The sequence below is a fragment of the Hyperolius riggenbachi genome, chromosome 3 (genome assembly GCF_040937935.1).
Source record: "Hyperolius riggenbachi isolate aHypRig1 chromosome 3, aHypRig1.pri, whole genome shotgun sequence".
Lineage (NCBI taxonomy): Eukaryota > Metazoa > Chordata > Amphibia > Anura > Hyperoliidae > Hyperolius > Hyperolius riggenbachi.
In genome coordinates this window covers 106,125,075-106,139,517 of record NC_090648.1, presented here as the reverse complement: position 1 = coordinate 106,139,517, position 14,443 = coordinate 106,125,075, and the positions used below count along the sequence as shown (strand labels likewise).

The 14,443-nt window shown below is 50.1% G+C and overlaps 1 protein-coding gene across 1 annotated transcript in view; it reads left to right on the top strand.

Moving 5' to 3' along the window:
- Positions 1–14,443, top strand: part of LOC137562202 (zinc metalloproteinase-disintegrin-like VLAIP-B) — an 88,296-nt gene that overhangs the window by 29,632 nt on the left and 44,221 nt on the right. The window contains exon 8 of the mRNA XM_068273534.1: positions 189–248. Within this exon, the coding sequence (XP_068129635.1) occupies positions 189–248 (60 nt within the window). The remainder of the gene's footprint in view (positions 1–188; positions 249–14,443) is intronic.

Below are 14,443 nucleotides of genomic sequence, written 5' to 3'. Positions count from 1 at the left end.
GCACTAAAATTTTCAGGTTCTATTTTTCTACGTACATGAAATTCTCATGTAGAGAAGAATTCAGAGGAAAGCTGTAGAAGGAGGGGAGGAAGTGCATGTTGCAATACCTCCCTATGTGCTACTACAGTGTTTGCAGTGTTCTGCAAAGTTGGTCTAATATTCTGTATCCTTGTTGTTTTCTCCAGAAGCAGGCATTTTTGAAATCTCAAAAATATGTCCAGCTTTATCTAGTGGTGGATAAATCTATGGTAAGTGTGATGTAGACCCGTGTTGTGTTATTATTATGCATTGTATAGTATTGACTTATTTTTCAAAAATGTTGTACACAGTTAATGGAACAATTCATGTCACTAGTAGTGTTGGGCGAACAGTGTTCACCACTGTTCGGGTTCTGCAGAACATCACCCTGTTCGGGTGATGTTCGAGTTCGGCCGAACACCTGATGGTGTTCGGCCAAACCGTTCGGGTTCGCCCGAACTACTAAATGCCCGGCCGAACAGGGCACTGTTCGGCCGAATACCGCCCCCCTATGGGGTCGCAGGCATAAGGGGGGAGCATGCCCCGATTGCGGGGGGGGGGGGTCGGAAATTCCCCCCACCCCCTCCGCTAGCGCTCCCCCCTCTGCCCGCTCCCCCATAAAAAAGTTGGCGTAAAGTTAAATATTACCGGTGGTGGCTGCTGCAGTGGCTGGCTGGCAGTGGTGTGAATGAGGAGGAGGAGTCCGAGTATGACGCGTTGAGGCCGGGCAGCGGGCGGTTCAGCGGTAGTACCCTTGTGGTACTTCCGCCCTTTCTCTGACCTCACGTCCTCTACGTGATGACGCATACGAGGGTACGCGTCACGCGTACCCTCATATGCGTCATCACGTAGAGGACGTGAGGTCAGAGAAAGGGCGGAAGTACCACAAGGGTACTACCGCTGAACCGCCCGCTGCCCGGCCTCAACGCGTCATACTCGGACTCCTTCTCCTAGTCCTCACTCACACCACTGCCAGCCAGCCACTGCAGCAGCCACCACCGGTAATATTTAACTTTACGCCAACTTTTTTATGGGGAAGCGGGCAGAGGGGGGAGCGCTAGCAGGAGGGGGTGGGGGGAATTTCCGACCCCCCCCCCCCCCGCGATCGGGGCATGCTCCCCCCTTATGCCTGCGACCCCATAGAGGGGCCATATTGCGGCATGTTCGGGTCCCCATTGACTTGCATTGAGTTCGGGGTTCGGGCCGAACATGCCGAACATCTGGCCCATGTTCGGCCTGTTCGGCCCGAACCCGAACATCCAGGTGTTCGCCCATCACTAGTCACTAGTTCTCTCATAATCTCACATCCCCACATTGTTCTGTTTTGAGCTAAATTAATAAATGTGCTGGTATGTTTTGGAAATGTGGAGAAAAGAAGGAGCACTGAAAGGGAACCCATGCAAACATGGAAAATACATATGATCTCCATGCATATAGTGTCCAGGACGGATTGAACCCTGGCATGCAAGTGCCACATGGCCAGTGGTGTAGCTAAGGCGTTATGGGTCATTGGGCCAAGGATATCTACATTGTTAGAGAGGTGTAAGCAGAGGAGGGCAACAGTTTGTTAATGACTGCCACTATTCAATAAATTTACATAGGTAATCATTACTGCCATAGCATCAATTAAAAGCGGAAAAAAAAACGGTGAAGAACGGCCTCTAAAGGGCCTGGATGTGGTTGTATTCTTTACGTTTCCTACTGCTAAACCCCTGCACAAACCTAAAATGCAAGCTTATGAACTGGCTCCTGATCCTGACTTGGATGGTGTTAATCCATCCATATAGGCATCTGACTCCAGCTTGGCTGATTGCAAGCCATTGTCCCCTGACTCAGGACTACCCAACTCTGCAATTCTTCCAGGGGGCTAATGTTAGCTTGCCAGGAACTTGAGGGTCACAACATGCAAGTGACCAATGGCAAAGGCAGTCCGTTTTCTACTAGAGGTATGGATCCCTCATTCCATGAGTGGTGCACTTGTGTATACTGGTTCACTTCTTAAGGTACATACATACCTTCCATTTTGATTGGCCAATCACTGACCAATTTTACCACCTTCGTGTAGCATGAGGGCCAATAGACTTTGAATGCTATGAACAAATTTTGCAGGCAAGCTCTTATACTACACAAATTAAAAGAAAAAGACCAACCAGTATCTATTGTCCGAACTGCAGAATATTTATTAGCCTATATTTACATAAACGATCAAGCTCTTATACTACAAGGAAGCGGGCTAGTAAAAAAGGGCGCACAGGGATAGTGGACAAAAAGGGCGCCGCCATAGACTGCAATGCAAAATATCGGCTATTCGGCGCCCGACAGGAAAAAAGGGCGCCCGAGAAATAGCGGTTACAGGGATCGTGTTAACAAAAGTTTTCGTTTACAAAATAAGGTTTATAACAAATATCGTTTACAAGTTCGTTTTGAGTTTGTGTTATACTTATTTTTTCGTTTTTAAATTTCGCTTATATCAGTTTTTACTTATTTTTTAGTTTTAAAATTTCGCTTACAAAAGTATAACAACTAAATTTTTGTTTACACTTCTTTGATCATTTAAAAATTTGTTTTCATATGTATAATGCTTAACCTCCTTAGCGGTAACCCCGGAGGGTGCCGCTCAGGCCCTGCTGGGCCGATTTAAATATTTTTTTTTTGCTGGACGCAGCTAGCACTTTGCTAGCTGCGCCAGCACCCCGATTGCCGCCGCCGCGCGCCCGATCGCCGCTATCCGGTGCGGCGCGCGGCCCCCCCCACCAGACCCCGTGCGCTGCCTGGCCAATCAGTGCCAGGCAGCGCCAAGGGGTGGATCAGGTCTCCCAATGACGTCCCGACGTCGCTGACGTCGGTGACGTCATCCAGCCCCGTCGCCATGGACGGGATTTCCTGAACGGGATTTCCTGATCGGAGATCGCCGGAGGCGATCGAAGCGGGCAGGGGGATGCCGCTGAGCAGCGGCTATCATGTAGCGAGCCCTGGGCTCGCTACATGATTTAAAAAAAAAAAAAATTTTAAAAACTGCTGCGCTTCCCCCTGGCGGTATTTTTCATACCGCCAAGGGGGTTAAATACCGTTTTCAACCTTATTGTATTAGAAATACATCGCTTTTGGTATTAACTGGTATAATGCGTTGATTATAGTTACTAAAATATCGCTTTTAATAATACTGTTATTTTAAGATTGTAAGGCTATCTATTGTATTGTATATATTTATCTATACTTTTCTCTATTTATAATATTAATGTATACATGATTTTAAGGCTATTTATTTTATTACAAATATATAAATTATTTTATTCATGTTATTTGTAGAGAAGTATTTTAAGGATTAAATATATTATTGTTTATATGTGTTTAGGGTGTTTGTGCGGTGGGGATGGTTAGGTTCAGACATTACCAGGGGGGTCTAGGGGTTAGGGATAGGTACAGGGAGGGTTAGGTATAGTTACAGTATAATATACGCAACCAGGGGGTGGTTAGGGTTAGGCACCACCAGGGGGGTCTAGGGGTTAGGGTTAGGTACAGGGAGGATTAGGTATAGTTACAGTGCAATATAGACCACCAGGGGGATGGTTAGGGTTAGGCATCACTAGGGGGTGCTTAGGTTTAGGCACCACCAGGGGGATCTTAGGGTTAGGCACCACCAGGGGGTCTTAGGGTTAGGCACCACCAGGGGGGGTCTTAGGGTTAGGCACCACCAGGGGGGTCTTAGGGTTAGGCACCACCAGGGTGGTGGTTAGGGTTAGGCACCACCAGGGGGTGATTAGGGTTAGGCACCACCAGGGGTGGTGGTTAGGGTTAGGCACCACCAGGGGGTGGTTAGCAGTGGTGCTCAAATACCCCTTTTTAAAATTCGAGTTTGGTCGAATTCGAATAGTAAATTATTCGAGGTCAGTCGAATATTCGAGTCGAATAATTTTTACTATTCGATTCGACCTCGGACTTCGAGCTCACTATTCGAGTCGGTATTCGAGCTCATTATTCGAGCTGACTATTCGAATTGGCCTTAAATAGCTTCCAACACTTGTTTTGAGGGTGAATGATGCAAGAAACATCTTTTTTTCCAAGTAACAACAGCAAGTGATTATGTGAGGATGTTCCTTTAAAAAAAAAAAAAAAAAGGTGGAAAGAGAAGTTGTGTCCAAAATTCTGTTCAGTACTGTATATACTTCTTCTTCTTCTTTATCTTCTATATCTTCTTCTTCTTCTTCTATATCTTCTTCTTCTATATCTTCTTCTATATCTTCTTCTTCTTCTTCTATATCTTCTTCTATATCTTCTTCTTCTTCTTCTATATTGTCTTCATCTTCTTCTTCTTCATCTTCTTCATCTTCTTCTTCTTCATCTTCTTCTTCTTCTTCTTCTTCTTCTTCTTCTTCATCTTCTTCTTCTTCTTCTTTTTCTTCTTCATCTTCTTCATCTTCTTCTTCTTCATCTTCTTCTTCTTCATCTTCTTCTTCTTCTTCTTTTTCTTCTTCATCTTCTTCATCTTCTTCTTCTTCATCTTCTTCTTCTTCTTCTTCTTCTTCTTCTTCTTCTTCTTCATCTTCTTCTTCTTCTTCTTCTTCTTCTTCTTCTTCATCTTATTCTTCTTCTTCATCTTATTCTTCTTCTCCTTCTTCTTCTTCTCCTTCTTTTTCTATATCGTCTTCTTCTTCTTCACTTATTTCTCTTTTCAATTTTTTTTTTAAAGAAATGCAGCTATTTTTGAGCGTAACAAATAGCTGGTGGCGCACGCATGTTGGAAGCGCCATTGTATGTGCTCCCTGGCAGTGGAAACACACAGACAGCAGGAGGTAAATTCAGCAGCAGGAGGAGGAGGATGAGTGTGTGGCAGCAGGCAGTGAATGAGGCAGTTATAAAAAACACAAAACAATGCTGCGCCACCCCACTACTAATTAACGTCTCTATTAAGCTAAAGTGCGCTGTGTCCAGTCCTCTTGAGATACTTTGTATAAAAATCAATCCACTGCGCGCTTATAATCTGAAAGAAAGACCTAGAATAGTGTAATACTGTTGCAGGCATACAATAATTATCACTCCTTAATCGTGCTCGTGCCAAAAAGAGTGTCCACTCGTGACCCCACCACCTCTAGTAACAGAGCGGCTCACCAGATTGAAACCTTTTTTTTTTTTTAATGGTTTTGTAGTTTTGGTTTTACAACCAATTACAGATATAGCTATTGTTTGACGTAATAGCTGGTGGCAGAGTGGCAGCAGAATGTAATTCTGTGTACCCTGGCAGTGGGAAACACAGACCGACAGCAGCAGCAGCAGGAGGAATGGAGGAGGAATTATGTGAGCAGCTATTGTTTGACGTAATAGCTGGTGGCAGAGTGGCAGCAGAAGGTAATTCTGTGTACCCTGGCAGTGGGAAACACAGACAGACAGCAGCATCAGCAGGAGGAATGGAGGAGTAGTGTGAGTGTGGCAGCAGGCAGGCAGCGTGACATAATAGCCCTGGTACCTAGCGGTGATACCAGGGCTGTAAATAAACACAGCAGGCAGGAGGTCCCAGACAGCGGTCGTGCAGCCCACATCGTGTCCAATACACAACTGGGACAACACAGTTTTCAACCCGGGCACCTCAGAAAAATTAAACCTTTTTTTTTTAATGGTTTTGTAGTTTTGGTTTTACAACCAATTACAGATATAGCTATTGTTTGACGTAATATCTGGTGGCAGAGTGGCAGCAGAATGTAATTCTGTGTACCCTGGCAGTGGGAAACACAGACCGACAGCAGCAGCAGCAGGAGGAATGGAGGAGTAATTATGTGAGCAGCTATTGTTTGACGTAATAGCTGGTGGCAGAGTGGCAGCAGAAGGTAATTCTGTGTACCCTGGCAGTGGGAAACACAGACAGACAGCAGCATCAGCAGGAGGAATGGAGGAGTAGTGTGAGTGTGGCAGCAGGCAGGCAGCATGACATAATAGCCCTGGTACCTAGCGGTGATACCAGGGCTGTAAATAAACAGCAGGCAGGAGGTCCCAGACAGCGGTCGTGCAGCCCACATCGTGTCCAATACACAACTGGGACAACACAGTTTTCAACCCGGGCACCTCAGAAAAATTAAACCTTTTTTTTTTTTTAATGGTTTTGTAGTTTTGGTTTTACAACCAATTACAGATATAGCTATTGTTTGACGTAATAGCTGGTGGCAGAGTGGCAGCAGAATGTAATTCTGTGTACCCTGGCAGTGGGAAACACAGACCGACAGCAGCAGCAGCAGGAGGAATGGAGGAGTAATTATGTGAGCAGCTATTGTTTGACGTAATAGCTGGTGGCAGAGTGGCAGCAGAAGGTAATTCTGTGTACCCTGGCAGTGGGAAACACAGACAGACAGCAGCATCAGCAGGAGGAATGGAGGAGTAGTGTGAGTGTGGCAGCAGGCAGGCAGCGTGACATAATAGCCCTGGTACCTAGCGGTGATACCAGGGCTGTAAATAAACAGCAGGCAGGAGGTCCCAGACAGCGATCGTGCAGCCCACATCGTGTCCAATACACAACTGGCACAACACAGTTTTCAACCCGGGCACCTCAGAAAAATTAAACCTTTTTTTTTTTTTAATGGTTTTGTAGTTTTGGTTTTACAACCAATTACAGATATAGCTATTGTTTGACGTAATAGCTGGTGGCAGAGTGGCAGCAGAATGTAATTCTGTGTACCCTGGCAGTGGGAAACACAGACCGACAGCAGCAGCAGCAGGAGGAATGGAGGAGTAATTATGTGAGCAGCTATTGTTTGACGTAATAGCTGGTGGCAGAGTGGCAGCAGAAGGTAATTCTGTGTACCCTGGCAGTGGGAAACACAGACAGACAACAGCATCAGCAGGAGGAATGGAGGAGTAGTGTGAGTGTGGCAGCAGGCAGGCAGCGTGACATAATAGCCCTGGTACCTAGCGGTGATACCAGGGCTGTAAATAAACAGCAGGCAGGAGGTCCCAGACAGCGGTCGTGCAGCCCACATCGTGTCCAATACACAACTGGGACAACACAGTTTTCAACCCGGGCACCTCAGAAAAATTAAACCTTTTTTTTTTTAATGGTTTTGTAGTTTTGGTTTTACAACCAATTACAGATATAGCTATTGTTTGACGTAATAGCTGGTGGCAGAGTGGCAGCAGAATGTAATTCTGTGTACCCTGGCAGTGGGAAACACAGACCGGCAGCAGCAGCAGCAGGAGGAATGGAGGAGTAATTATGTGAGCAGCTATTGTTTGACGTAATAGCTGGTGGCAGAGTGGCAGCAGAAGGTAATTCTGTGTACCCTGGCAGTGGGAAACACAGACAAACAACAGCATCAGCAGGAGGAATGGAGGAGTAGTGTGAGTGTGGCAGCAGGCAGGCAGCGTGACATAATAGCCCTGGTACCTAGCGGTGATACCAGGGCTGTAAATAAACAGCAGGCAGGAGGTCCCAGACAGCGGTCGTGCAGCCCACATCGTGTCCAATACACAACTGGGACAACACAGTTTTCAACCCGGGCACCTCAGAAAAATTAAACCTTTTTTTTTTTTATGGTTTTGTAGATTTGGTTTTACAACCAATTACAGATATAGCTATTGTTTGACGTAATAGCTGGTGGCAGAGTGGCAGCAGAAGGTAATTCTGTGTACCCTGGCAGTGGGAAACACAGACAGACAGCAGAAGGGCAGTACACAGCAGCCCACTGTAGGTGTAAAATGTGTGGCTGCAGGCGACGTAATAGTCAAAGTGAACCAGGCTGGCTTAGTGAGCAGGAGCCAGGAGGTGGTAAAGGGTGGTAAGGCACATTAACGATGGTTCTAAGTTCCGGCAGCCAGTTCATGTCCCCCTCTCGCCGACAACAGGGGCCAGGAACTCGCCTTCCACCCACGCCTGGTTCATCTTGAGAAACGTCAGTCTGTCCACAGACTTGTGAGACAGACGTGAGCGTTTCTCGGTGACCACGCCACCAGCTGCACTGAAGCAGTGCTCGGACAGCATGCTGGAAGGGGGACAGGACAGCACTTCCAGGGCGTACTGCGCCAGCTAGCTCCAGATCTCCAGGCGCTTGACCCAATACTCCATGGGCTCAACAGGGGCATCGCTGTCAAGCCCGCTGTAGGACCCCATGTAGTCAGCCACCATGCGGGTCAGGCGCTGGCTGTGACCGGAGGAGGATGCTGCTGCATGCACCTCCTCTCTAGTCACTGCTGCCGGAGCCTCTACAGTCCTGTAGAGCTCGTTGCTGAGAGACAGCAGGTCTGTGGGGCGCTTGCTGCTGGATGCAGGCACCTGCTGCTGCCTCTGTGCTGGCTGGACAGTGGGGGTGGAAGGCTGGGGGAAGGCTTCCTCCAAGCGCTCAACAAGGGCCTGCTGCAAGCTCCTTATTTGTTGCGCTGGGTCTCCTCCTGCAGGCGGCAGGAACTGGCTCAACTTCCCCTTGAGGCGTGGGTCCAACATCATGCTGATCCAGATGTCCTCCCTCTGCTTCATCTGGATCACCCTGGGGTCCTTGCGCAGGCACGTCAGCATGTGCGCTGCCATTGGGAAGAGGCAGGCCACGTGTGCTGGCACATCGACAACAGTGCTGTCCTCATCCTCCTCCTCTGCTGCCTCATCCTCTCTCCACCCCTGCACCAACTCAGCTGCACTGTGCTGATCCCCCTCATCAGCAGCAAGGTCAGGGACCTCCACCAAGTCCTCCTCCTCCTCCCCCTCAGAGGTGAACTGTGCAGCTGCTTGCCGCTCCTGCTGGTCCAAGGCTGCCGCTCCCTGTTCCAGCAAAGCATCGAGGGCCCTGTTCAGCAGACAAACCAGGGGCACCCACTCGCAGACCATAGCATGGTCCCTGCTCACCATGTTGGTGGCCTGCAGAAAGGGAGCCAGCACTAAGCACACCTGCTGCATGTGCCTCCAGTCGTCATCGGGGATGATGGATGGGATGTTGCTGGTCTTGTCCCTTTTCTGAGCGGCGGACACAGTGGCCAGGGCAAGGTACTGGTTGACAGCGTGCTTCTGTTCAACCAGACGCTCCAACATCGCCAGGGTGGAGTTCCAGCGAGTTGGAACGTCAATGATCAGCCGATGGCGTGGCAGCTCCAGCTCCTTTTGCACGTCTTCCAGGCTCGCACAGGCTGCAGCCGAGCGCCAGAAGTGACGCACAACCTCCCTTGCCGTTTCCAGCAGTTCGCCCATCCCCTGGTAGGTGCGCAAGAACTTCTGCACCACCAGGTTCAGCACGTGGGCAAGACAGGGGATGTGGGTCAGGTTTCCCCTGTCTATTGCGGCAACCAGATTGGCCCTATTGTCGGCCACCACCTCTCCGACTCTGAGGCCTCTGGGGGTCAGCCAAATCCTCTCCTGCTCCCGGAGTTTGGCCAACACATGGGTTGCCGTCAGCTTGGTCTTCCCAAGGCTGACCAACTGCAGCAGCGCTTGGCAGTGGCGGGCCTTCACGCTGCTGCTGAGGCGGGGGGTTTGGCCAGGTGTGCCGGAGGATGGCAGAGGATCGGAGGAAACTGCTGCAGTTCCCCTGACCCTGCGGGGGGGGCACCACCCACTGTGTTGCTGCTGCTGCTGCTGCTGCTGTGCCCGCTGCTGCTCTCCCATCCTCACCCCCTTCCACCAAGCTGACCCAGTGGACAGTGAAGGACAGGTAGCGGCCTGTCCCGAAGCGGCTGCTCCAGGAGTCCATGGTGGCGTGGACCCTTTCACCAACCGCGTGCTCCAGCCCTCGCTCCACATTGGCCATCACAAAGCGGTGCAGTGCAGGAATGGCCTTGCGGGCGAAGAAGTGTCTGCTGGGGAGCTGCCAGTCTGGGGCTGCGCAAGCAAGCAGCGCACGCATGTCGCTCCCCTCCTGCACGAGCGTGTACGGCAGGAGTTGGGAGCACATGGCCCGTGCCAGCAAGCCATTCAGCTGCCGCACGCGACGGCTGCTGGGAGGCAGAGCCCTAACCACCCCCTGGAAGGACTCGCTCAAAAGGCTCTGGCGTGGCCTTTTTCTGGCACGGGAATCAGCAGACACAGCAGAGGAGGCCACTGAGGACTGGCTGCCAGAACAGGCCTCAGTGTCGGCGGCAGGAGTTGCAGAGGGGGGAGGAGCAGTGCGTTTCCGCACTCCTGCTGGTGCTGCTGGAGGAGCAGGAGGGCGGGTGGCTGCTGTTGCTGCTGCTGCAGCTGCTGAAGGCTGTGCAGTGATGGGTGTGGTGCCACTGCCAGCACCAGATGCCTTCAGCCTCTGGAACTCCTCATGCTGGTGGAAATGTTTCGCAGCAAGGTGGTTGATGAGCGAGCTCGTGCTGAACTTTAAGGGGTCTGCACCTCTGCTCAACTTCCGCTGACAGTGGTTGCAAGTGGCGTACTTGCTGTACACTGTGGGCATGGTGAAAAAACGCCAGATTGGTGACAAAAACAACCCCCTACGGCATGGAACCGCTGCTGCCTGTGTCCCTGTGGTGGTTGGGGGGGGGGGGGGGGGGGCTTGGGTGCGGCTGGTGGTGGTACTGGCAGATGCTGCTGCTGCTGCTGCTGAGCCTGAGACACCAGCAGGCTGTGGGACCTGCCTACTGCTGCCAATGCTTGCAATGATGCGCCTCCTTGCAAGGCCCACAAGCGCATCCTCCTCCTCCTCCTCAGAGCTGCTGATGACGACATCCCCTGGAGCTGGTGGCACCCAGTCTCTGTCTGTCACCGTGTCATCATCATCCTCCCCCTCCTGAAACATGTCCTGCTGGGATGATGACCCCCCAAACTCCTCTCCTGATGCATGGATGGGCTGCTTGACTGTCGCCACAGTCTTGCTGTCCAATCCCTCATCCCCCAAAGTGCCCATCAGCATCTCCTCCTCCAAATCGCCAACAACAGCAGACAATTGACTCATCATGCCTGGGGTCAAAAGAGTGCTGAGTGACAGGTCGGCGACTGACGGTGAACTGGCCTCCTCCCCAGGCCCTGCTGGGCGGCTGCTGCGAACAGGGGTGGTGGTGGTGGTGGTGAGGGTGGAGGCCTCGGATGCAGAGCTGATGGCGGGCTGCTCATCCTCCGTCATCAGTTGCACCACAGTGTCTGCATCCTTTTCCTCAATGGGACGTTTCCGACTCGGCTGGAGGAAAATCGGAGCAGGTGCTACACGCTGCTGCTGCTGTGTCTCTGCAGCGTGAGTTGCAGATGCTCCTGCTGGGCGGCGCCCAAGGCGTCCACGGCCAGTGGCTATAGGAGGAATGTTAGCCACTGACGCTGCTGCTGCGGAACTGTGCATGGTGGCGCGGCCGCGCCCGCGGCTTGCCACAATGCTGCTCCCTCTCCTCCTGATTCCCTTGCTGCCCTTCCCCTTGCCCAAACCGCGCTGGCTGCCACTTCCAGACATCTTCGATGTTTTGGGCGTAAACACAAAAGTTTTTTAAAAGGGCGGGTGAAAAGTGGGGTACTTTAATGGAGTGGGTTGGTGGGTGAGGTGACTGAGTGAGTGTCTAGTACAGTAAGTAAGTAGTAACAGTCAGGAAGTACAACTAGCAGTTACAATAATCAGTAGTAATCACAAGGAAATAGAGTGTGTGTACACTACAGACAGTGAGTGCACGCACGCGCAAACACGCGCAGGAGCTGGCCTATGAACAGAGACTGAGTGAGTGTCCCTAGTACAGTAAGTAAGTAGTAACAGTCAGGAAGTACAACTAGCAGTTACAATAATCAGTAGTAATCACAAGGAAATAGAGTGTGTGTACACTACAGACAGTGAGTGCACGCACGCGCACACACGCGCAGGAGCTGGCCTATGAACAGAGACTGAGTGAGTGTCCCTAGTACAGTAAGTAAGTAGTAACAGTCAGGAAGTACAACTAGAAATTAAAATAATCAATCAGTAATCAGAAGGAAATAGAGTGTGTGTACACAGACAGTGAGTGCACGCACACGCAGGAGCTAGTAGCCTATGAACAGTGACTGAGTGACTGTCCTAGTACAGTTACAGTATATAACTACAATACAAAATACAATCAATCAGTAGTAAATAGAGTTGGGCCGAACGGTTCGCCGGCGAACGTGGTTCGCGCGAACTTAGGTGGTTCGCGTGCGGGTACCGCACGCGAACGTTTTGCGGAAGAAGTTCGGTTCGCCCCATAATGCACCTGAGGGTCAACTTTGACCCTCTACATCACAGTCAGCAGGCCCAGTGTAGCCAATTAGGCTACACTAGCCCCTGGAGCCCCACCCCCCTTATATAAGGCAGGCAGCGGCGGCCATTACGGCCACTCGTGTGCCTGCATTAGTGAGAGTAGGGCGAGCTGCTGCAGTCTCTCATATAGGGAAAGATTAGTTAGGCTTAACTTCTTCCTGGCTGCATACCTGTTCTGTTCAGTGAGCCCTCAGCCCACTGCATACCTCTACTGTGATCCTGCCACTGCATACCTGTTCAGTGATCCTGCCACTGCATACCTGTTCTGTGAACCCACCCACCACCACTGCATACCTGTTCAGTGATCCTGCCACTGCATACCTGTTCTGTGAACCCACCCACCACTGCATACCTGTTCAGTGATCCTGCTGCCACTGCATACCTGTTCTGTGAACCCACCCACCACTGCATACCTGTTCAGTGATCCTGCTGCCACTGCATACCTGTTCTGTGAACCCACCCACCACTGCATACCTGTTCAGTGATCCTGCCACTGCATACTTGTTCTGTGAACCCACCCACCACCACTGCATACCTGTTCAGTGATCCTGCCACTGCATACCTGTTCAGTGAACCCGCCACTGCATACCTGTTCTGTTCAGTGGACCCGCCACTGTATACCTGTTTAGTGAACCTGCCACTGCATACCTGTTCTGTTCAGTGGAGTTTGGTGTGTCAGTGTGAAGCAGTACCTTAATTACACTACCTGATTGATGTATACACATGCAAGATGTTTTAAAGCACTTTAGGCCTGTCATTTAGCATTCAATGTGATTTCTGCCCTTAAAACGCTGCTTTTCGTCAAATCCAGATTTTTCCCGGGGACTTTTGGCGTGTATCCCACTCCGCCATGCCCCCCTCCAGGTGTTAGACCCCTTGAAACATCTTTTCCATCACTTTTGTGGCCAGCATAATTATTTTTTTTTTCAAAGTTCGCATCCCCATTGAAGTCTATTGCGGTTCGCGAACTTTAACGCGAACCGAACCTTCCGCGGAAGTTCGCGAACCCGGTTCGCGAACCTAAAATCGGAGGTTCAGCCCAACTCTAGTAAAGGACAGCAGAAATACTGGTATAGATGAGAAATAAACAGAGGACAGGAGAGAACAGCTGCCCACACAGGCAAGGCCCTGAGGCCTAAAGCTGTAAGCCTGCAGCAGCTGTCTCTATGTAACACAAAAGCTACTAACTAAAATACAATGTCTATCTAACTAACAACAATATAGGTGTGTATAGGAGGTGTATGTGAGCAAAAACGCTAGGTAAATGACCACAATAGAGCTCTTGCTAAGCCAAAGCACAAAGGAGCAGATCTCTCTCTGTACAAGTCTCAGGCAAGGACGGAAAAACGGAACATGGCGGCCGCTATTTATAGGGTAGGGGCTGGCCAGGGTCCCCCTCTGTGATTGGCTGCCGTCAGAGGGCCTGGGAGCCCTCTGATTGGCTCTAAGGACATCAATCTGGGCTATGACGCTATTCGAGCTCGGTATTCGAGCTCGAATAGCGCCGTTTGCTCGAATAGCTCGAATAGTGAATGGGCTATTCGAGTTTACTCGAATAGCCCATTCGAATAGCTCTAGCTATTCGGAGCTCGAATACCGAGCTCGAATAGCTGAAAAAGAGCTCGAATATTCGAGCTACTCGAATATTCGAGCTCTGCTGAGCACCACTGGTGGTTAGAGTTAGGCACCACCAGGGGGGTGGTTAGGGTTAGGCACCACCAGGGGGGTGGTTAGGGTTAGGCACCACCAGGGGGGGTCTTAGAGTTAGGCACCACCAGGGGGGTCTTAGGGTTTGGCACCACCAGGGGGGTCTTAGGGTTAGGCACCACCAGGGGGGTCTTAGGGTTAGGCACCACCAGAGGGGTCTAGGGGTTAGGGATAGGTACAGGGAGGGCTCTGTGTGAGAGTAAGGTTAAGTATAGTTACAGCACAATATATGTAATATATACAATTTATTAAATGATGTATATTTAAACAAAGAGGGGGTCTAGGGGTTAGGGATAGGGATAGGGAGAGATCTGTGTGAGCCTACAGTTAAGTATATAATTACAGTAAAATATTTGTAAAACCTACCATTGCATTGCTATGCTTAATACAAGTGTAAATATCGTTTTTGTTATAGACGCTATTTGACGTTTCTTTTCAGAATTCGTTTGTTGTTATAGACGGTATTTTGCCATTTCATTTCCATTTATTTAACCTTAGCGCTAAATTTTCGTTTACAACCTCTTAAAGGGACACTTAAGTCAAACAAAAAAAATGAGTTTTACTCACCTGGGGCTTCCAAT